Source organism: Coptis chinensis, chromosome 9 (assembly GCF_015680905.1).
Source record: "Coptis chinensis isolate HL-2020 chromosome 9, ASM1568090v1, whole genome shotgun sequence".
Lineage (NCBI taxonomy): Eukaryota > Viridiplantae > Streptophyta > Magnoliopsida > Ranunculales > Ranunculaceae > Coptis > Coptis chinensis.
This window is the reverse complement of record NC_141464.1, coordinates 79,904,894-79,922,587: the sequence shown is the minus strand read 5'-3', so window position 1 is coordinate 79,922,587 and position 17,694 is coordinate 79,904,894. Positions and strand designations below refer to the sequence as shown.

At 34.4% G+C, this 17,694-nt stretch overlaps 1 protein-coding gene and 1 pseudogene across 8 annotated transcripts; one reads left to right on the top strand and one right to left on the bottom strand.

Annotated features, from left to right (window-relative positions):
- Window positions 1-1,683: 1,683 nt before the first annotated feature.
- Window positions 1,684-16,762, top strand: LOC147478489 (carboxyl-terminal-processing peptidase 1, chloroplastic-like). 7 transcript variants are annotated; one of them, XR_015207654.1, is made up of 8 exons: window positions 1,684-1,897; window positions 2,105-2,188; window positions 2,493-2,531; window positions 2,604-2,666; window positions 3,834-13,130; window positions 13,351-13,436; window positions 13,508-13,569; window positions 14,709-16,762. XR_015207654.1 is itself a non-coding variant. In XM_086582520.1 (5 exons), exons 1-5 carry the CDS (start codon window positions 1,877-1,879, stop codon window positions 14,736-14,738), a joined length of 237 nt encoding a protein of 78 aa, XP_086438646.1. In that variant the 5' UTR covers window positions 1,687-1,876; the 3' UTR covers window positions 14,739-16,762. The 7 variants fall into 7 exon arrangements, 1 of the variants encoding a protein (XP_086438646.1); XR_015207653.1 differs by having other exon boundaries at window positions 3,834-13,436; XR_015207656.1 differs by lacking the exon at window positions 3,834-13,130 and having other exon boundaries at window positions 1,685-1,897.
- LOC147478488 (putative carboxylesterase 13 pseudogene) lies at window positions 15,522-16,918 on the bottom strand (annotated as a pseudogene). Its single transcript, XR_015207652.1, has one exon. The product of XR_015207652.1 is annotated as a putative carboxylesterase 13 pseudogene (transcript).
- Window positions 16,919-17,694: the final 776 nt, after the last annotated feature.

Sequence of the window (17,694 nt, the reverse complement as noted above, 5' to 3'; positions counted from 1 at the left end):
TTTCGAGCAAAATCCTTGAGAGGAAGCAGAGATGGTGGTCATTGAGGTGGCACTAGGACTTGCAAAGCTTCATGGGTGGACTGCTGTGTATATAGAAGGGGACTGCTTAGAAGTCACTAAGGCTCTTAATAGCCAGACATGCTCTTGGAAGTTTGAGAGTTTGAGAGACTATGTAGTAAAGTTAACCTCTAATTTTGCTTTCTGCAAGTTTAAGTGGATTTCTAGAAGGTCTAATGGAGAGGCACATTTGCTTGCACAATGGGCCTTCCATAAGCAGCAAATGGACCAGCTTCCTATGTGTATCTTGAAAGACAAGTTAACCCCTGTTCTAGTTTGATGGATAAATAATATATATGGTATTATAAAAAAAAAAAAAAAAAAAAAAAAAATATATATATATATAATAATATATATATATATATATATATATATATATATATTTCAAAATTTAAACAGACAATAGCTAAATTAGAGTCAGGTCCGGTTTTCATGGTTTTAAACTGTCTCTAACCGAAGACCGAACCGAGGGACTCGGTTTTATGTTTTTCCAAACCGAACTGAACCAGTTTTGCATGAATAACCGACCAAAATTGTCCGGATCGGTCCGATTCGGTCAGTTTAGTTGGTTCTCTCGGTTTTATACACACCCATACTAGCTAACCACTATATGTATCTCCTAGTATAATTTAACACATTTGTATGTGTTTACCCCCATTTTAAGGCAACAATCAAAGTCACTCACCAATGATGTATAAATACTTTGAAAGGCTACAAGGGTTGCTTCGCTTGTTTTTCCTTTGGATCAATATAACAAAATACAGTTATGCAAAATTATAAGAGGCGGTATTCTTTAGAGCCAACCGTTGCCGAATAGTCACAATTGGGTTGTTCTATTGTGTTTATTGGCTACTAATAGTGTAATACTTTTGCGCAAGGCCCAAAATATCGTCGATATATATCGTTTTTTTAGTACACCGACATGGATATATTTGATATATCTCAACCAAATATTGAATTCATTTTTTTCTCGATATATATCGCAATTTTCGATATAACGATATATATATATCGACCGATATATCTTATATATCTTATATAAATTGTTGACTTTGATCGATATTGTTGACTTTAACCGATATATTTCCAATATAAGCAGCGATATTTATGATATATCGACATACAAAACAAAATTTTACTGGTCAACAAAAAAATATATATATCTCCAATATATATGATATATATTGGTTTTTTGGTACATCAAAATATTCACCGAATTCGATATTTTGGACCTTGTTTTTGCGAACCAACAACCAACAACGGTTGCCGAATAGTCACAATCGGGTTGGTATATTGTATTTATTGGCCACTAAATAGTCACAATTATTGTGTTTATTGGCTACTAATAGTGTAATACTTTTGGGGGGCATGAGGGAAATGTCTTCAGTCAAGAGTGTTCATGGGACCTATATTTTATTATTATGGTGGGCCAACAAGAAAAAAAATATCATTTTTTTCACAGATCCCGTCATCTATCTCTATCCTCTCAATTAACTAGACAAGAAAAAAGAAAACTTGCATGGTGTACCAAAAGTTTATTTTTGAAAAATGAGAGTGGTGGTGTTGATATGATCGATAGCAATTGGTTTATCAAGATGAACCATGAACGTGTTTTTCATATGGGTTAATAATTAGTGTTAATTATTGTGTTTACTCCCCATTTTAAGACTACAGTCGGCACGAGGATGCGAAATCCCACCAACTACAAACTCATGAACTTCACCGTTCACTTCAATCAAACTACATCCTGGTTCTCTCTTTGTTCCTCTTTCCTGCATTGAACGCCTTGCATCCATTGCCTCCTCATATCTACCTGAGGATGCGTAAACATTCGATAAAAGTATATTGCTTCCACTATCACTAGGATCCAACTCAACTAATCTCTTCGCTGCTCGTTCGCCCATTTCAACGTTACCATGATCTCTACAAGCAGATAGCAATGACCCCCATATGATACCATCTGGTACATTGATCTATCCGTTTGCTTTTATTACGTTAATTAAGTATTTAATCATGTACCTTATTCTCGGGTGATATACGTTTACAGGTGATATACACAGTTGGAAGGGATCCCAAGTACCAGAATACTATAGTTGCTGAGACTGCGCCTCTGGTTACAGCTCCCCTAATTGTATGCTAACCAACAATAATATGTTGATTTTCATCCATTATGTGCTTTAAGTTTTCAGTTACATAATTCATTTGTAATCTCTCTTTGTCGATCGCTATTCTGAGGATGGCCAGATAAAACATGGTAGCTACATTTGGGAATGTCCTTGCTTGAACCATGAATAAGCTTTTGCTTCGACATTGTACTGCTTCTAAGCAAATTAACAGAAGAGTAAAAAGTTGTTGCCATGTATCAACCCTTCTTGCATCTACAGTTTTTGGGACTTCTTTTCAAGGCTAATTGTGTAGTATCAACTTTGGTGCAGGTATTGGTCAACAACAAGACTGCTAGTTCAAGTGAAATAGTGAGCATTATCATTCTATTTTGTAGAGTTTTATTCCTCGGAGTTGGTATGCTAATTTGAAGTTGCTTATAGGTAGCTACTGCACTTCATGATGACTGCGGAGCTGTTCTTGTTGGGGAGAAGACTTTCGGTAAGGTATGAATAGACGGCAATGCTCAATCATTCTTTTAGTAAGTTCATTGCTTGCTTCATGTTTGTTCGGTGGAAGTGATCTTCGTCACCATGTATGAACCATTCTGTATGTATCACTGTATCCAATTGGTTTTTCAAACCAAGCCAGGTTGTTCGCTGGGAATTTGTGAGGAGACTACATAAAAAATGAAAGGCTCTTTGTTATTGTCTTAATTTTGTTATCTAAGCACCATGTTTTAGTCAAGTTTTTGGACAAATTGTTGGAATCTCTTGTGTATTTCTAAATACCAGTGTGTGTGCAAAGTGGAGGAGATGAACAAAGGGTGTTCTCTCCACTTTAGTGCATAGTAGATAGTCCCACATTGGTTATCCACCAAATCGGGTAGGGTTCGGGCTTGGGCTTAGGCTTACTGTTGTGGGTAATGGTTTGACCAATAGCCTAAACTTGTTTTGTTTTTTTCTTGAGCAGCAAGTTTCGGTGTTCTATTAGGAGTTGGTCTCTCTTCCTTATCTGTTTAGGAAACCGACCAAACCTCTATAAAATAGGACTGTGAGTCCATAGAGGGAATGGACTTTTAACAGAAACTAATCTCGAGAAAAAGAAAAGTCGCCACCGCCTCTATTCTTCTTTCTTCTTCTCAGAAATGAGAGAGAGAGTTATATTGCTGTTCTAGAGAGTAGTTTGTTATAGTGCAAAATCAAGCTACTGTACACCATTGAATCTTATGAGGAAGACACCACTACTGCCTTTATGCACCATTGGAAGGGGCGAAATCTTTCTTAAGGACAACCTAATACGCGCCTTGGTGATTCCCTGTTACTGTTGTCATTGTCTACTGTTCCTTCTGTTCTACTCTAGTTGATGTGTTCATACAATTATTCTATCAATCTTAAGGAAAGAATTTCGTAGTAGAACAAAGGAGAGTGCTTTAATACGGCAATCAAAAGATAAGTCTTTTACTTTGAGTTATTGTTTGTGTTATTGGGTTATGACTTTAGAAATTTTCTGATAAATTCTTTTTTGTTAGGGAAACCAATTAAAGATTGAATATTTATTGATCTTTTGTGGTTTATCAAACCCTATATGGTTGTAGACCTTTCTCCTACATTTGTGGGAGTCAAATATGAGATTTCTATCAAGAAAAACGTCAAAATTCGTCTTTTTGACAGCTGCGTCACTCGTTACGGGAACTGCTGTAACTTTCAGCTCATAGCTCGGTTTTGCAATCCGCTTCTTGTGTTAGATAGCCGATTCAATGAGATTTCCAGTGGTATAAGGCTTGATACCCAATTCGTCCTGAGCTGGTTCATAATTACAGTTCTTTTGAACTGTTTTTCTAGAAGGAGAAAAATATGATAATCCGGTTTTTCAATCGGTTAGGTATCGTATTCTTTCACTCTTTGCAATTCTTTTGGTTTGATTATATGGTGATATTCTTGCTTTGAGTTGTATGTTAGTTTTTCTTAGGAGGGAAATCCCTAAGCTTAAACTTCTTTAATAACTTAGTCAACAAATTATACTTGTTTATCACTAAGATATTAATTGGTTGGACTAGAAGTAGTTTGATATTAAATTTTTTTGTACATATGTAGATGTATGTAGATGGTTTAAGAGAGACCTTAAGATAGTTAATATCAACCACACTCAAATCTTGGATAGTAATTATAATGTATTCAATGCATAATTGTTTATCTCTATTGAGTGTACGTGTTGTTAGACGATGATTATAATTTTACTGTTGTGAAAATACATGTTAGATGAAGTAACTTGTAGCTTATATCCAATATAGCATATATTAAAGTTGTGAAACATGCTAGTTTTGGATATTAATCACCGTAGATTTACTTTGAACTTGATGATAGTTTATTGGTAAATTTTTCTAGTTGAAGACATTAATGGGTTGAGCCATTAGATGTTGTGGTAATACTTGAGGTCTTGTTAATAGGGTATCCTATCTTGCTTGAGCTCATGTAAAAAAAGGAGGTTGAGTCCTCAGTTGTTTTGCATATTCAGTGGCTAGATTTGATTAAATATCGTATACTTTTTGTTGTGAGGGGTACAGTTAAAGTTTACTTTTCCTGAACCTATGATATGATATTAACCATGTTTGGCATGAATGCATTATTTAACATTGGCATGAAGCTTAACCATGTCATATATTATTAAGTAATGAACATCGTTATCTATGAGACGAAACAATATGGGAAACAATCAATATCGTCCTAAACCTAATTTAGTCAAGGAGATGTAAGGTTATGAATTGTCATCTTAGACAATATCCTCCAGTGACTATTTTAGACAAGGAGATGTAACGCTTGTAGATTGTTTTATTAGGCATTATCCTCCTATAACTATGAATAAATAGCCAAGGTGATGTACAAGTCCGTTGATTATCTCACCATGTCAGTAGGAATGTTGAATGATGAAAAGAAGAATGATAATGATTATCTCAGGTAAAACCCTTTTCATCTAATTCTTCTATTCTTTAAAATTCATTTGAATCACTTGTGAATTTTCTTTCATATAGATAGCATGAACATAATATAACTATGTTTAATATGATCCATAATCATAGACTTGAGTAAAGTATATTCTTGTCATAAGAGTGCATATTATTGTTGGTGTTTCTTTTAGTGTTTGTAACGGTATAATGTGCTTTGCATGTAAGTTTGATTAGGTTGAGTAACTATTGAACTGTGGGTGGTGGTGACCCATATGCATGACACTGTTTTACCATAGTTCATCTCACAAGATAATTGGAAAGACACTGAACTACAAAGTATGGAAAGGTCTTGGGCCTATCCAAAAATGTTTCAAAATGTGGGGGGTGTCTTGCCAAAGCTATTGTGAATGAATCTAGAACTATCTAGTAGATGTTCATTGGTGAAACTCATAATAGTAATGTTTGTTTTAGTTGTCATGCGTGATAACAATCTTGTAGATACCACACTATTATTGAATGTCTTATATGCTAATTTTATTTTGAGGATGTGCTTCCTGTAAAATTGGCATAGAGTGGTTGAATGTTCATAATGAACTATGTAAGAGGATCTCATAATTTCTAAACAAGAAATTTGGAAGACTATCAGTGAGTATATCCACCATTCACGGTGATGATGTTTATATGTTTCTTGAGGAAGATTCATTAACCTATAAGGAAGTTGTCTGTCTATGAGAAGTGTCCTTTTGAAGGATACAACTCCTCTAAACTAGACTCTTGTTTTATTGGGGGATCTGTAGGTTGAATTGGATATTCAAGAGAAAACTAAAACATGATATTTGTATTGCAAAATACAAGGCTAATAATAATAGCCAAGGGGTTTCAATCAGAGACAATATTTATACTACTTTGAAATCTTGCTCATGTAACTAGAATTTTTTCTACAGAATTCTAAAGACTCTAGTTGAGTAGTTGTGCAGAACTACAATACCAAGTAGTACCAGGTGATGAGCTGAAAGTATACAATTTAGTTAAATCTTTGTATGAGTTGATTCAAGCGCCTATAAAAGGCATGAGCAATTCAACAACATATTGGTATCATATGGATGTCAAAGTATCATTGTTGATAAAGAGGTGTACTTTCTTTAGAGTAAAGCAAGACATATGTGTTAATCTCTCTTTGTTTAGATGATTTAATATCATGAGTGCTAGCATTGAGAATGTGTATGAGACAGAGAAATTCCTTTTTGAAACACATAATAGACCGTCATTGGAAATGATAGTTCATTATGTTGTTAAACTCATTTCTGTAATTGCTATATTCAGTTGTCAAGATGTTGACGTTTGAATATGGTTGAAGGCCACATCGTACCTTAAACCAGACCGGTCGGATGGTATAGGGGGAATGTCAGGCACTATAAAATTGAATGATTGGTGAATATAGGAATTATAACTCATGTTGGTCTCATTATGTTGTTTTCGCACTTAGTAAAAATATTTTCATTGAAAAGTATGGGTATTACTTTAGTATGACTGTGTCAACACTTCTTGTGGCAGATATCCATCTTATGAAAAATAATCTACTTGTGTTTTCTCATACTAAATATGTTAATATCATTGGTAGCCTATTGTACTTGATGGATTATATTTGTGAGACATGACATTGCCAACATTAATGGCATACTGAGTTGATAACCCATTGTTTTTATAAGGAACATTGGATGTATGTTGTCAAATTATCCAAGTACTATAGTGGAGCCATTGATTATGCACTTATATTTAGTAGATTTCTATCATTGTTGAAAGGGTAATGTGTTATAAACTGGATCCAATAATGTTTATGTGTTTACCCTTGGTGGAAATTGAGTGTCTTGGATATCATCCAAGCTAATCGCCTTAGAAAAGGCATGTGATGATGTTGAGTGGGTTAGCAACCTCTTGGCAAATCTTCATATTGGCTTTAAACAGTTCCTAATGTGTATATGCTTTGCAACTGTCTCATTGCAATAGCTAAGACATGGTATCCTATGTGCGATGGGAAAAGAATACATGTAAGTTTGAGATATAACTTAATCAAGTAGCTGCTAGAGATTATGTTAGGTTGGACTTAGTTTGGCCACATGTCTGACCGTACCACTTCTTTGGAGGCAAATGGTTATACGTCGAGGGGGATAGGACTTATGCCCATATATAGGGCGACATTGACGACAACCCTACCTATGTGATTGGAAATCCCATGAAGTAGGTTCAAAGGGAAAAACAAGTCACTTCGTCGTCCTGCTGTACAATCGTCTTCTTTATTTATAAGACGTCCCACCCTATGGCGAGATGATACTTAGTATACATCTACTATCTATATACTAAAGCAGAGACCTTTAAAGGAGGATTTTCTCTCTCTTATGTGGCACTCTAATATGAGAGTTAGCTTTTTTTCTATCATATGTGGCACTCTAATATGAAAGATAGTATTTTTTAATAGCCTACAATCCCACGTACATGGAATCTCTTTGGAGAGTTTGAGTGTATTTCTAATTCTTATATTTGGAGAGTTTGAGTGTATTTCCAATTCTTATATATTTGATCAAATAAAAAAAATTACTAAAAAAATAGGTGATTTGTAGAAGGTAGTTTCCTATTACTACGAATCAAACACTTTTAGTGTTCCAATTCTTATATATTTGATCAAATAAAAAAAATTGCTAAAAAATAGGTGATTTGTATAAACTAATTTATATTTGATCAAATAAAAAAAAATTGCTAAAAAATAGGTGATTTGTATAAACTAATTCCCTATTACAAATCATACAATTTTAGTATCTATGATAAAACACCGACTTATTTCGAATATATCCTTAACATAGCCTCAAAACATAGTTAAAAACAATTATACAAAATATATAATAGAAAATAAAAAAAAAAATAACGGCAAAGCAATAATGACAAATATTTTAAAATATATATAATCCTGAATGAAACTAATGACAAAAAACAATTAATGGGGAACGGTAAACTGGATGCAAATGTATCGAACTAACCTCAAATAATATTTAACGGGAAATCGGAAACTGGATGCAAATACAAGCATTAAACTAATCTTAAAAAGTAATTAGTAGAACATCGAAATATGGATACAACTACATTAAAGTAACCTCAAAGAATAATTAACGGAAAATCAAAACTTGGATACAAATACATCAAACTAACATAAAAAAAATAATTGTCAAAAAATAAGAAATAATTAATAAATGCGTGGAACTAATCTTAAAAAAATAATTAACGGAAAATCGGAAACTTGATGCAACTGCATTGAACTAATCTCAAAAAATATACTGGATGCAAAACCTCAATAAATAATTAACAGGAAATCGGAAATTGGATGCAAACTCATTGAACTAATCTCAAACAATAATTAACGGGAAATCGGAAACTAGATGCAAATGCAACTTTATCAAATAATAAACACGAGAAATCGAAAATCGAAAACTATATGCAAATGCATTAAACTAATCTCATGGAAGAATTAACGGGAAATCAGAAACTGGATGCAAATGCATTGAACTGACCTCAAAGAACAATTAATAGAAAATTGGGAATTGTATGCAAATGTATTTAACTAATTGAAAAGAATAATTAACGATAAATTAGAAACTGGATGCAACTGCATTGAACTGATCTAAAAAAATAAATAACGAGAATTGGAAATTGGATGCAACTACATTGAACTTACCTCAAAATATAAATAACGAAAAATCAGAAACTAGATGCAAATGCATTAAACTAACCTCAAAACATAGTTGGGTTATATGTTGTGGAAATATATCGATAATTATAGTTTTGCATTTAAAATGATGTTTATCTTATCTCTTTTCGTATGATTGGGAACTCCTTGCTATTCAAGTAGCTTCAATATATATGAATTTCGCCTTATTAGGCAATCTTACAAAACTTCTATTATTAAACAAAAAAATAAAGTTGAAAGATTTTATCAAATGTGAGTTTTTTTTTTTAATAGAGAGTGAGGTTTTCACGTTATAAGAAATTTGGTTGAGTGATCAATATAATATTAATATATAATAGTTATGCATATTTACAAATATTTTTTAGAATAATTAATATAAAAACACTCGTTCGTAGATAATTTTTGAAGATTTCACATAGTGAGTCATGCATAATTTAAGAATAATTAACGAGAAATCGGAAACTGGATAATCTTCGATGATCCCACATAGTAAATTAAGCATAATTTACTTTTTATGTCATGTTTGCAAGGACACTACAGATGGATCAGTAGAAATTGGTATTACACACCACATTGGATAATTATCCCGTTAATTACTCCTTGCATAATTACTCATAGTTTAATACATAATTGAGCTCAAGGAGTAATTAACGGGAAATCATAAATTTTATGCAAATTGCATTAAACTAACGACATAAAGTAACTAACGGAAAATTAGAAATTGAATGCAAATTCTTGAAAAATATTTAACGGAAAATTAGAAACGGTATGCAAATACATCAAACAAACCTCAAATAATAATTAATGGGAAACCAGAAACAGTATGCATTGAACTTAACTCAAAAAATAATTAATATAAAATCAAAAACCGAATGCAACTACATTAAACTAACCTCATAGAATAATTGGTGGAAAATCGAAAACTAAATGCAAATGGATTGAAATAACCTCAAAGAATAGTTAACGGGAAATCAGAAAACGGACATAATTATATCGAACTAACCTCAAAGCATAAATAATCAGAAACTAGATGCAAATGTATTGAACTAACCTTAAGAAGTTATTATCGGGAAATCGGAAATTGGATCCAAATGCAATGAACTAATCTCAAAGACTAATTAATGAAACATTAAAAAATGGATGAAACTACACTGAACTAACCTAAATGAATAATTAACGGAAAATTATAAATTTGATGTGACTTCATTGAACTAATCTCAAAAAATAATTAACAAGAAATCAAAAACTTGATGCAAATGCATTGAACTAACCTCAAAGAACAATTAACATAAAATCGAAAATTATATGCAACTGCATTGAACTAACCTCAAAGAATAATTAACGAAAAACCAAAAACTAGATGCAACTGCATTAAACTAAAATCAAATATTAACTAACGGGAAATCAGAAATTGGATGCAAATGCATTGAAATAACATAAAAAAATGGTTAACTAGAAATCGGAAGTCGGATGTAACTGTATCGCACTGACTTCAAAGCATAAATATCCACTTTTTTAGCCTTCTCATATGAGTAATTACAAGTAATTAGGAACCCAAAACGAAAGTGAGTTTATAAAAATAGACTCTTACATGTATGCAAACTGTATAGAAATTGTAAATTATCGAACTAACATAGAAAAATAATTAACGGAAAATCAGAAACTGGATGCAAATATATTGAACTAACCTCAAAGAATAATTAACAGGAGATTGGAACCTGGATGCAAATACAATGAACTAATCTCAAAGACTAATTAACGAAATATCGAAAACTGGATGCAACTGTACTGAATTAACCTTAATGAATAACTAACGAGAAATCATAAAGTGGATGTAATTGCACTGAACTAACCTCAAATAATAATTAACGGGAAATTGGAAACTTAATGCAACTGCATTGTACTAACCTCAAAAAATAATTAATGAGAAATTGGAAACGGGATGCAACGTACTACATTAAACTAACCTCAAAGAATAATTAATGAAAAATCTGAAACTTGATGCAAATGCTTGAACTAATAACCCTAAAGCATATTTGTATTTTATGTAGGGGGAATAAATGTCTCGACAAATATAGTTTTGCATTTTAAGTAGTGTTTATTATAATTCTTTTTATTGTGATTGGGAATACCTTGCTATTCAAGTAGCTTCAATATTATCTTCGCCACGACATTGGCCATTCTCACAAAACTTCAATCAAACTTCTATTATTAAACCTAACAATAAAAAAATAAAAAAATAAAAAAAAAAAATCGATTAGTTTTATCAAGGTTTGGTGCTTCCTTTTTATAGAGAGTGGTGCAAGAAATTTAAATGAGTAATTAATATAATTTTCATATCTCATAGCTATGCATAGTTGCTAATATTTTTTAGAATAATTTAATATAACGGCACCCGTTCGTAGGACACGTTCATATGATAAATCTTTTCAAGTGGGAGTAGAGTATTCTTTGAGGATATGGAAACAATCAATCTGTTTTAGTGATTTGTACACATTAGTACGTAAGCCGAACGGTGATGATTTACCGCTAAATCACCATAAATCTAATAAAACTATTATACAAGCTAGATCGAGTTTAAAATAATTCTATTTGAAAATTACAGATTAATATTCTAAACCACAAAGTGAATACGCTATCTCAATTTGATCCCTTAGTTTCCAAGTACTTATGCACCATAAGCGCTGTTCATTAACGTATTTCGGTTTATTTTCAATAAAAATATATTCTGATTAAAAAAATTGCCGCTAAATCACCATAAATCTAAAAAAACTATTATACAAGTTAGATCGAGTTTAATATAATTCTATTTAAAAATTATAGATTAATATCCTAAACCACAAAGTGAATAGGCTATCTCAATTTGATCCCTTAGTTTTCAAGTACTTATGCACCATAATCGTTGCTCATTAACGTATTTCGGTTTATTTTTAATAAAAATATATTCTGATTCGAGAATTTGCCACTAAATCACCATAAATATAATAAAACTATTATACAAGCTAGATCGAGTTTAAGATAATTCTATTTGAAAATTATGGATTAATATCCTAAACCACAAAGTGAAGAGGCTATCTCAATTTGATCCCTTAATTAGTTTCCAAGTACTTATGCACCATAATCGTTGGTCATTAACGTATTTCAGTTTATTTTCAATAAAAATATATTTTGATTCAAAAATTTGTGTGAGACATTTTGTAAAGCATTTTCAGCACACAAAATATTTAATAGATCTCGGGCGTATGTCCGGGTCCAAAATGTAGTTGTATCAGTGAGTAAGGATGAGTTCTTTAACTCTTATTGGATTCCATATATAGCCCATATTTTAATGAGGTGGTGTATTTAAACTGCAATGTACACCTAATGGAAATCCACCTACGTGAATGTAGAACTGGGTAGGTTCTTATGAGTATTCGGGCAAGTACTCTAGAGCATTAATGGAACACAGGCAGCGCAGAAGCGCAACACCGCAAAACAGACATATAATGAAAGAGCAGTGGGGGTGCTGCATGTGATCTATTTTACTACAAGGGAATGTTGGTTCAAAGATTTTTTAATCCACCACTTTCACGTATTATAAGACATGTTACCCTATGACTGATTCAAGCCAATAAAGCACCAGTATCTTATGCATTATTTTTTCGATTCTCTCTGGCATTTCGTTAACCCATTTCTTTTGTAATATCATATTCCAAAATAGTGGGGGACTATTAGTATTTTGAAATAGTGGGAGATTGTTGGAATCTCTTGTGTATTTCTAAATACTAGTGTGTGTGTGTGCAAAGTGGGGGAGATGAACAAAAGGTGTTCTCTCCACTTTAGTGCATAGTAGATAGTCCCACATTGGTTATCCACCACATCGGGTAGGGTTCGGGCTTGAGCTTGGGGTTACTGTTGTGGGTAGTGGTTTGACCAATAGCCTAAACTTGTTTTGCTTTTTTCTTGAGCAGCAAGTTCTGGTGTTCTATTAGGAGTTGGTCTCTTTTCCTTATCTGTTTAGGAGACAGACCTAACCTCTATAAAATAGGACTGTGAGTCCATAGAGGGAATGGACTTTTAACATAAACCAATCTCAGAGAAACAGAAACTCGCATCTGCCTTATTCTTCCTCTCTTCTTCATGTAGCCGCCAGAAAGAGTTATATTCCTGTTCTAAAGAGTAGTTTGTTCTAGTGCAAAGTCAAGCTACTGTACACCATTGAATCCTGTGAGAAAGACGCCACTGCTGCCTTTCTGCACCATTGGAAGAGGCGAATCTTTCCTTAATGACAGCCTAATACGCGCCTTGGTGATTCCCTATTACTACTGTCATTGTCTATTGTTCCTTCTGTTCTACTCTAGCTGTTGTGTTCATACAATTATTCTAACACAAATTGTTGTTAATAATGTCCCATTCAAAAAGGGCCATGCTGTTGAGGGTCCAATTCATGTTTTCTATATAATTCCATTTTCTTTTCGGGGTCTAATTCAATCTGTATTCGAACTTAATGATGGATCGGGTGTGGTAGTCACTGTTGGGAAGTATGTAACGCCAAATCATATGGACATCAATGGAAATGGAATAGAATTGAACCAGATTATCAGCGTATCCTTGGTAAGGACTTTATACTTTTCTATTTTGCAATGAAATTCAACAGGCATAAAGAAGTGCAATTTTATTTGCAGACTGGGACGAAGTTGTAGAACATTTATTGCAGTGCCATACCCGAAGGAATGGATCATCACAGGTTTGGTTTTGGCATTTTATTCCTTTTTGTAGAGAAAAAGAGATTTTTTTTCTCTTTCATGTCTAGAGCGCACCTGCGCTAGGGGTGTCAAAATGGCCCTCAAACCCTTAGCCCACCCGCCTCGACCCGGCCCATGGGGCTGAAAAAGCCCTCAAAATGAGGCCCTCACACATTCGTGGGCTGGGCCGACCCGGCCCTCAAGCCTTTGAGGGGAGGGTAAGGGCCTAGACTTCAAAACTTAAGCCCTCCCTTAAGCCCGGCCCTCATTAGGCCCTCAACATTTATTACACATATTTTAATAAAAAAATTTATAATATATTTCATTTTAACATTAATATGCTAAAAATCACTTAAAAAAACATTTATCTATTAAGTTTGCCAATCTTATAATTTCATTATAATATTTTATGAAATGAATTTAATTGATCTTAATTGACTAATACAACTTTAACAAGTTTTTTTAGTAGTTTGAAAATTTAATTGTGAAGTGTATTTGATTTTATCATTTTTAACTAATGTTTCTAAATTTATTTTGTAAATCAAATGTATAACATAGTATCCGGCCCTCACGTTTGGCCCTCAAGCCCGCCCTTCAAGCCTACCGGGAGGGTTGAGGGGCCGGTAAAGGCTTCGAGATTTAAGCATTGGCCCGACCCGACCCGGCCCTCAAAGTAAATGAGGGTAGGGCTGGCCCAGCCCTCAAAGCATGAGGGCTTCATTGTTTGAGGGCCGGCCCAGCCCATTTGACACCACTACGCGCAAGGATGGTAGCGACCCTCTAGTGTTTTGCAAGACTTCGGCGCTTACGATGGGCACGGATCGCCCAAAACACCTGGAGGGTCGCGACCTCCATCGAGAAAAAGTGCTTCTAGACATGAAAGAGAAAAAAAATCCCTTTTTCTCTACACTTTTTTATGAAGTATACTCATCTCAAGTTTAGATGCTTAATTAAGTGACATATTTCCTTAATTTTTCCCTCTACTTCCCACATGATTCACTTAAAACAATTTGTTGATTTTTATTATTAATATTATTATTTTCAGAGCAAAAGAGAAATTCAAAGTAGTGCATTGTCTTAAACTAGAGGTGACCTGATAGGTTTTCATGTTAAGGATTCCGATAGCTTTCTTTTTTTCCAGGTTTCTACAGCGAGTTTCCCAGTGAGATAATGGTTTGAGGATTATGAGAACTTTTGACTGTCTGCCCTCCGCAGTGGCTATCTCCCCATTGTTTTCCCCCCGAAAGGGACCGAGATGTAGTGAGGGGATTGACTTTGGTCAGTTACTGATTCTTCCTGCTCATGTTGCAATAAGTGCCCATCATCCATTTTAGGGCGAAGAAGCAACAAAAATACCGATTTTAAGAAAGAAAGAAACATTTATCAGACTATCAACTGATGCAGCAAAACTACAAAAGGGAACTGTGTAGACAAGATATGAAGATAGGCTCTGTTGACTAATTGGCCTTTGGTTTGAAAATGTATAACAAGCTTCTTTTCCCTGTTGGCTGTCTGTCATTAGGCTTGAAATTCTAACCGTATAGAAGATGTTATAAGTGATTGACAAATTCTGCTAATTATCTCTCTAGAATGAATTGTAATACAACAGATATTTGTATTTCAAATATAATGAAAGCTAACCATTAGGCTCTCTTGAACATTTGGAGATAAATGTGTTATGATCCAACCTAGTTGATGCTTCAATTGTGTTTCTCGTCCTGCCGCACAGCTTCACATCTTCCTACTATATAAGGTGAGGGAAGTGGGATGGAGCTTCAAATAGCAGCCTTATGTGTAGTAGTATAACTGTATAAGTAATACTAGGAGTATATATTAGTTTGCTGCTAAGTTCATAATCTTCATGAACGTAGAAGAAGCAATATAATCCAACTATATAAACCGAAAGATGGAAGAGATCATGTTGACATTCACATTACAACAGTAGAAAGACAAGTGCATGAAACAGAACAATTTATTTATTCACATCAGCGACCACATAATTCTACATGATCACTGCATGGCGATCCTTGAATAGAACATACAACGTACAACAGAAGGAAACGACTCGGCTGCTGACTCCATCCCTGCACCTCATGGAGACATAACTCCAGTACATGGAGACTTATTGACTTAGCAAATAGCAAACTCCTAAAGACTATATAGGAGGACAGACATGATTTATTCAAACCAAACTCTGAACATAAAGTACGATAGAAGAGGATACTCAAATCTCAGGGCGCATTTAAGAAAGCAACCACGCGCTCCATCAACTTACCAGCACTCGCAACCTCAGGAGTAGAGACATGAAACACATGGGGCTCAGCTTCTGTTTCCGTAAACTCCAGTACTCCTTCCCACCCACACTTTCCCAAGTTCTCATGATAATGTTTTCCCCTGTGTACCAAAACATCTAACCCAGCAACACACACCAGCACCCTTTTGCATGCCACCTTTGAAAAATTTGGATCTTTGAGGGGATTGACAAGCGGGTCATCGAGCCCGCTTGTCGTAGGATAAACCGCAAGCCATAGCTTTCCTAATAAATCCATGTCCCCTTCACTCGCAAGTGGTGTAGAACCAATGAAATATGGATGGGCTAAAACAATCCCCTTAAACTTAAAATTATTTGGTTCAATATGAGCTCGAACAGCCATATTGTGCGAGATATTACCCCCCGCACTGTCACCTGCCATGTAAACGCGATTGTAGTCAGCGTACTTAGTCAACCATTCTTCATCTGGGTGAGAAAACACCCATTTAAGTGCAGTCCATGAATCTTCATAAGCAACGGGTAAAGGGTGTTCTGGTGCTCTTCGATAATCAACTGAAACAGCGACAACATTAGCTTTTGAAACTAGTAAGTTCAGATAGTTGTGGTATGTTGGACAGAAAGCAGATTCAATACAAAAACCACCACCATGAAAGTAAATGACAAGGGGTAACTTAGTCGCTGGGTTTGCTCGTTTGGGTAGATACATTCTTGCTGATAAACCAGTTTCTGGTTGGATCACAACATCTTTTGAGGAAACACCAGTGGATGGGTCGACTGATGCTGCAACGAACACATCTTCTCTGAGTCTTTCTTGACGACCATCTTTGTAAACTCGAATAAATGGTGGATATTCGAAGACTACATCATCAGCCACAGTTGAAGCCATTGAACAACAATAAGAGGAAACTGAACTGTTTTGATTCTTGAAACTTAGATGCTATGCCCTTATATATAAGAGGATCTCGGTCTGTACCCATACTTCTGCATGTACGTATCATTGTAGGGTCAACCACATATCACATTATCACATTATCAACCACATATCACATTATCTCTATCCTGTCAATTGACGTGACCAGATAAATAATAGTTTAGCATGCGTGTACCACAAGCCCAAAAGGCAAATAATGGAGGTAGCTACCAAAAGTTAATATGATATCAATTGGTTTATCAAGATTCACGTTTTCATATGGGTTATTTAGTCATAACGCCCCAATTTTATGACATACATTTGTGATTTGTATGTGTTTACCCCCATGGCCCAAAATATCGCCGAGATATCCGATATCTCGGCGATATATCTCGGTAAATTGGTACACCGAGATCGATATTTCCGAGATATATCCACCGAATATTAAACCCTTTTTTTTTTTCGAGATATATCGAATTTCCGATATGAAAGTTTATATCGCCGATATAATCGATATTTCCGATATAATCGATATATATCGGTTGACTTTTTGACCAATTTTTAATAATTTAATATTGAAATTTCCGAAATATCCGAAATATCCAAGATATATCGACGAGATATCCGAGATATATCGGTGAGATATCCGATATTTTAGAAACTTTGGACTGGTCACCAAAAAAACCGAGATATCCGATATATCCGATATATCTCGGTTTTTGAGTACACCGATATATTAAACGATATCGAAATTTTGGGCCTTGTTTACCCCCATTTTAAGACTACAGTCACTCACCAAATGACGTATAAATACTTTGAAAGGCCGCAAGGGTTGCTTTGCTTGTTTTTACTGTGGATCAATATAACAAAATACAGTTGTGCAAAATTATAAGAGGCGGTATTCTTTAGAACCAACCGTTGCCGAGTAGTCCCCCAATAGGGTTG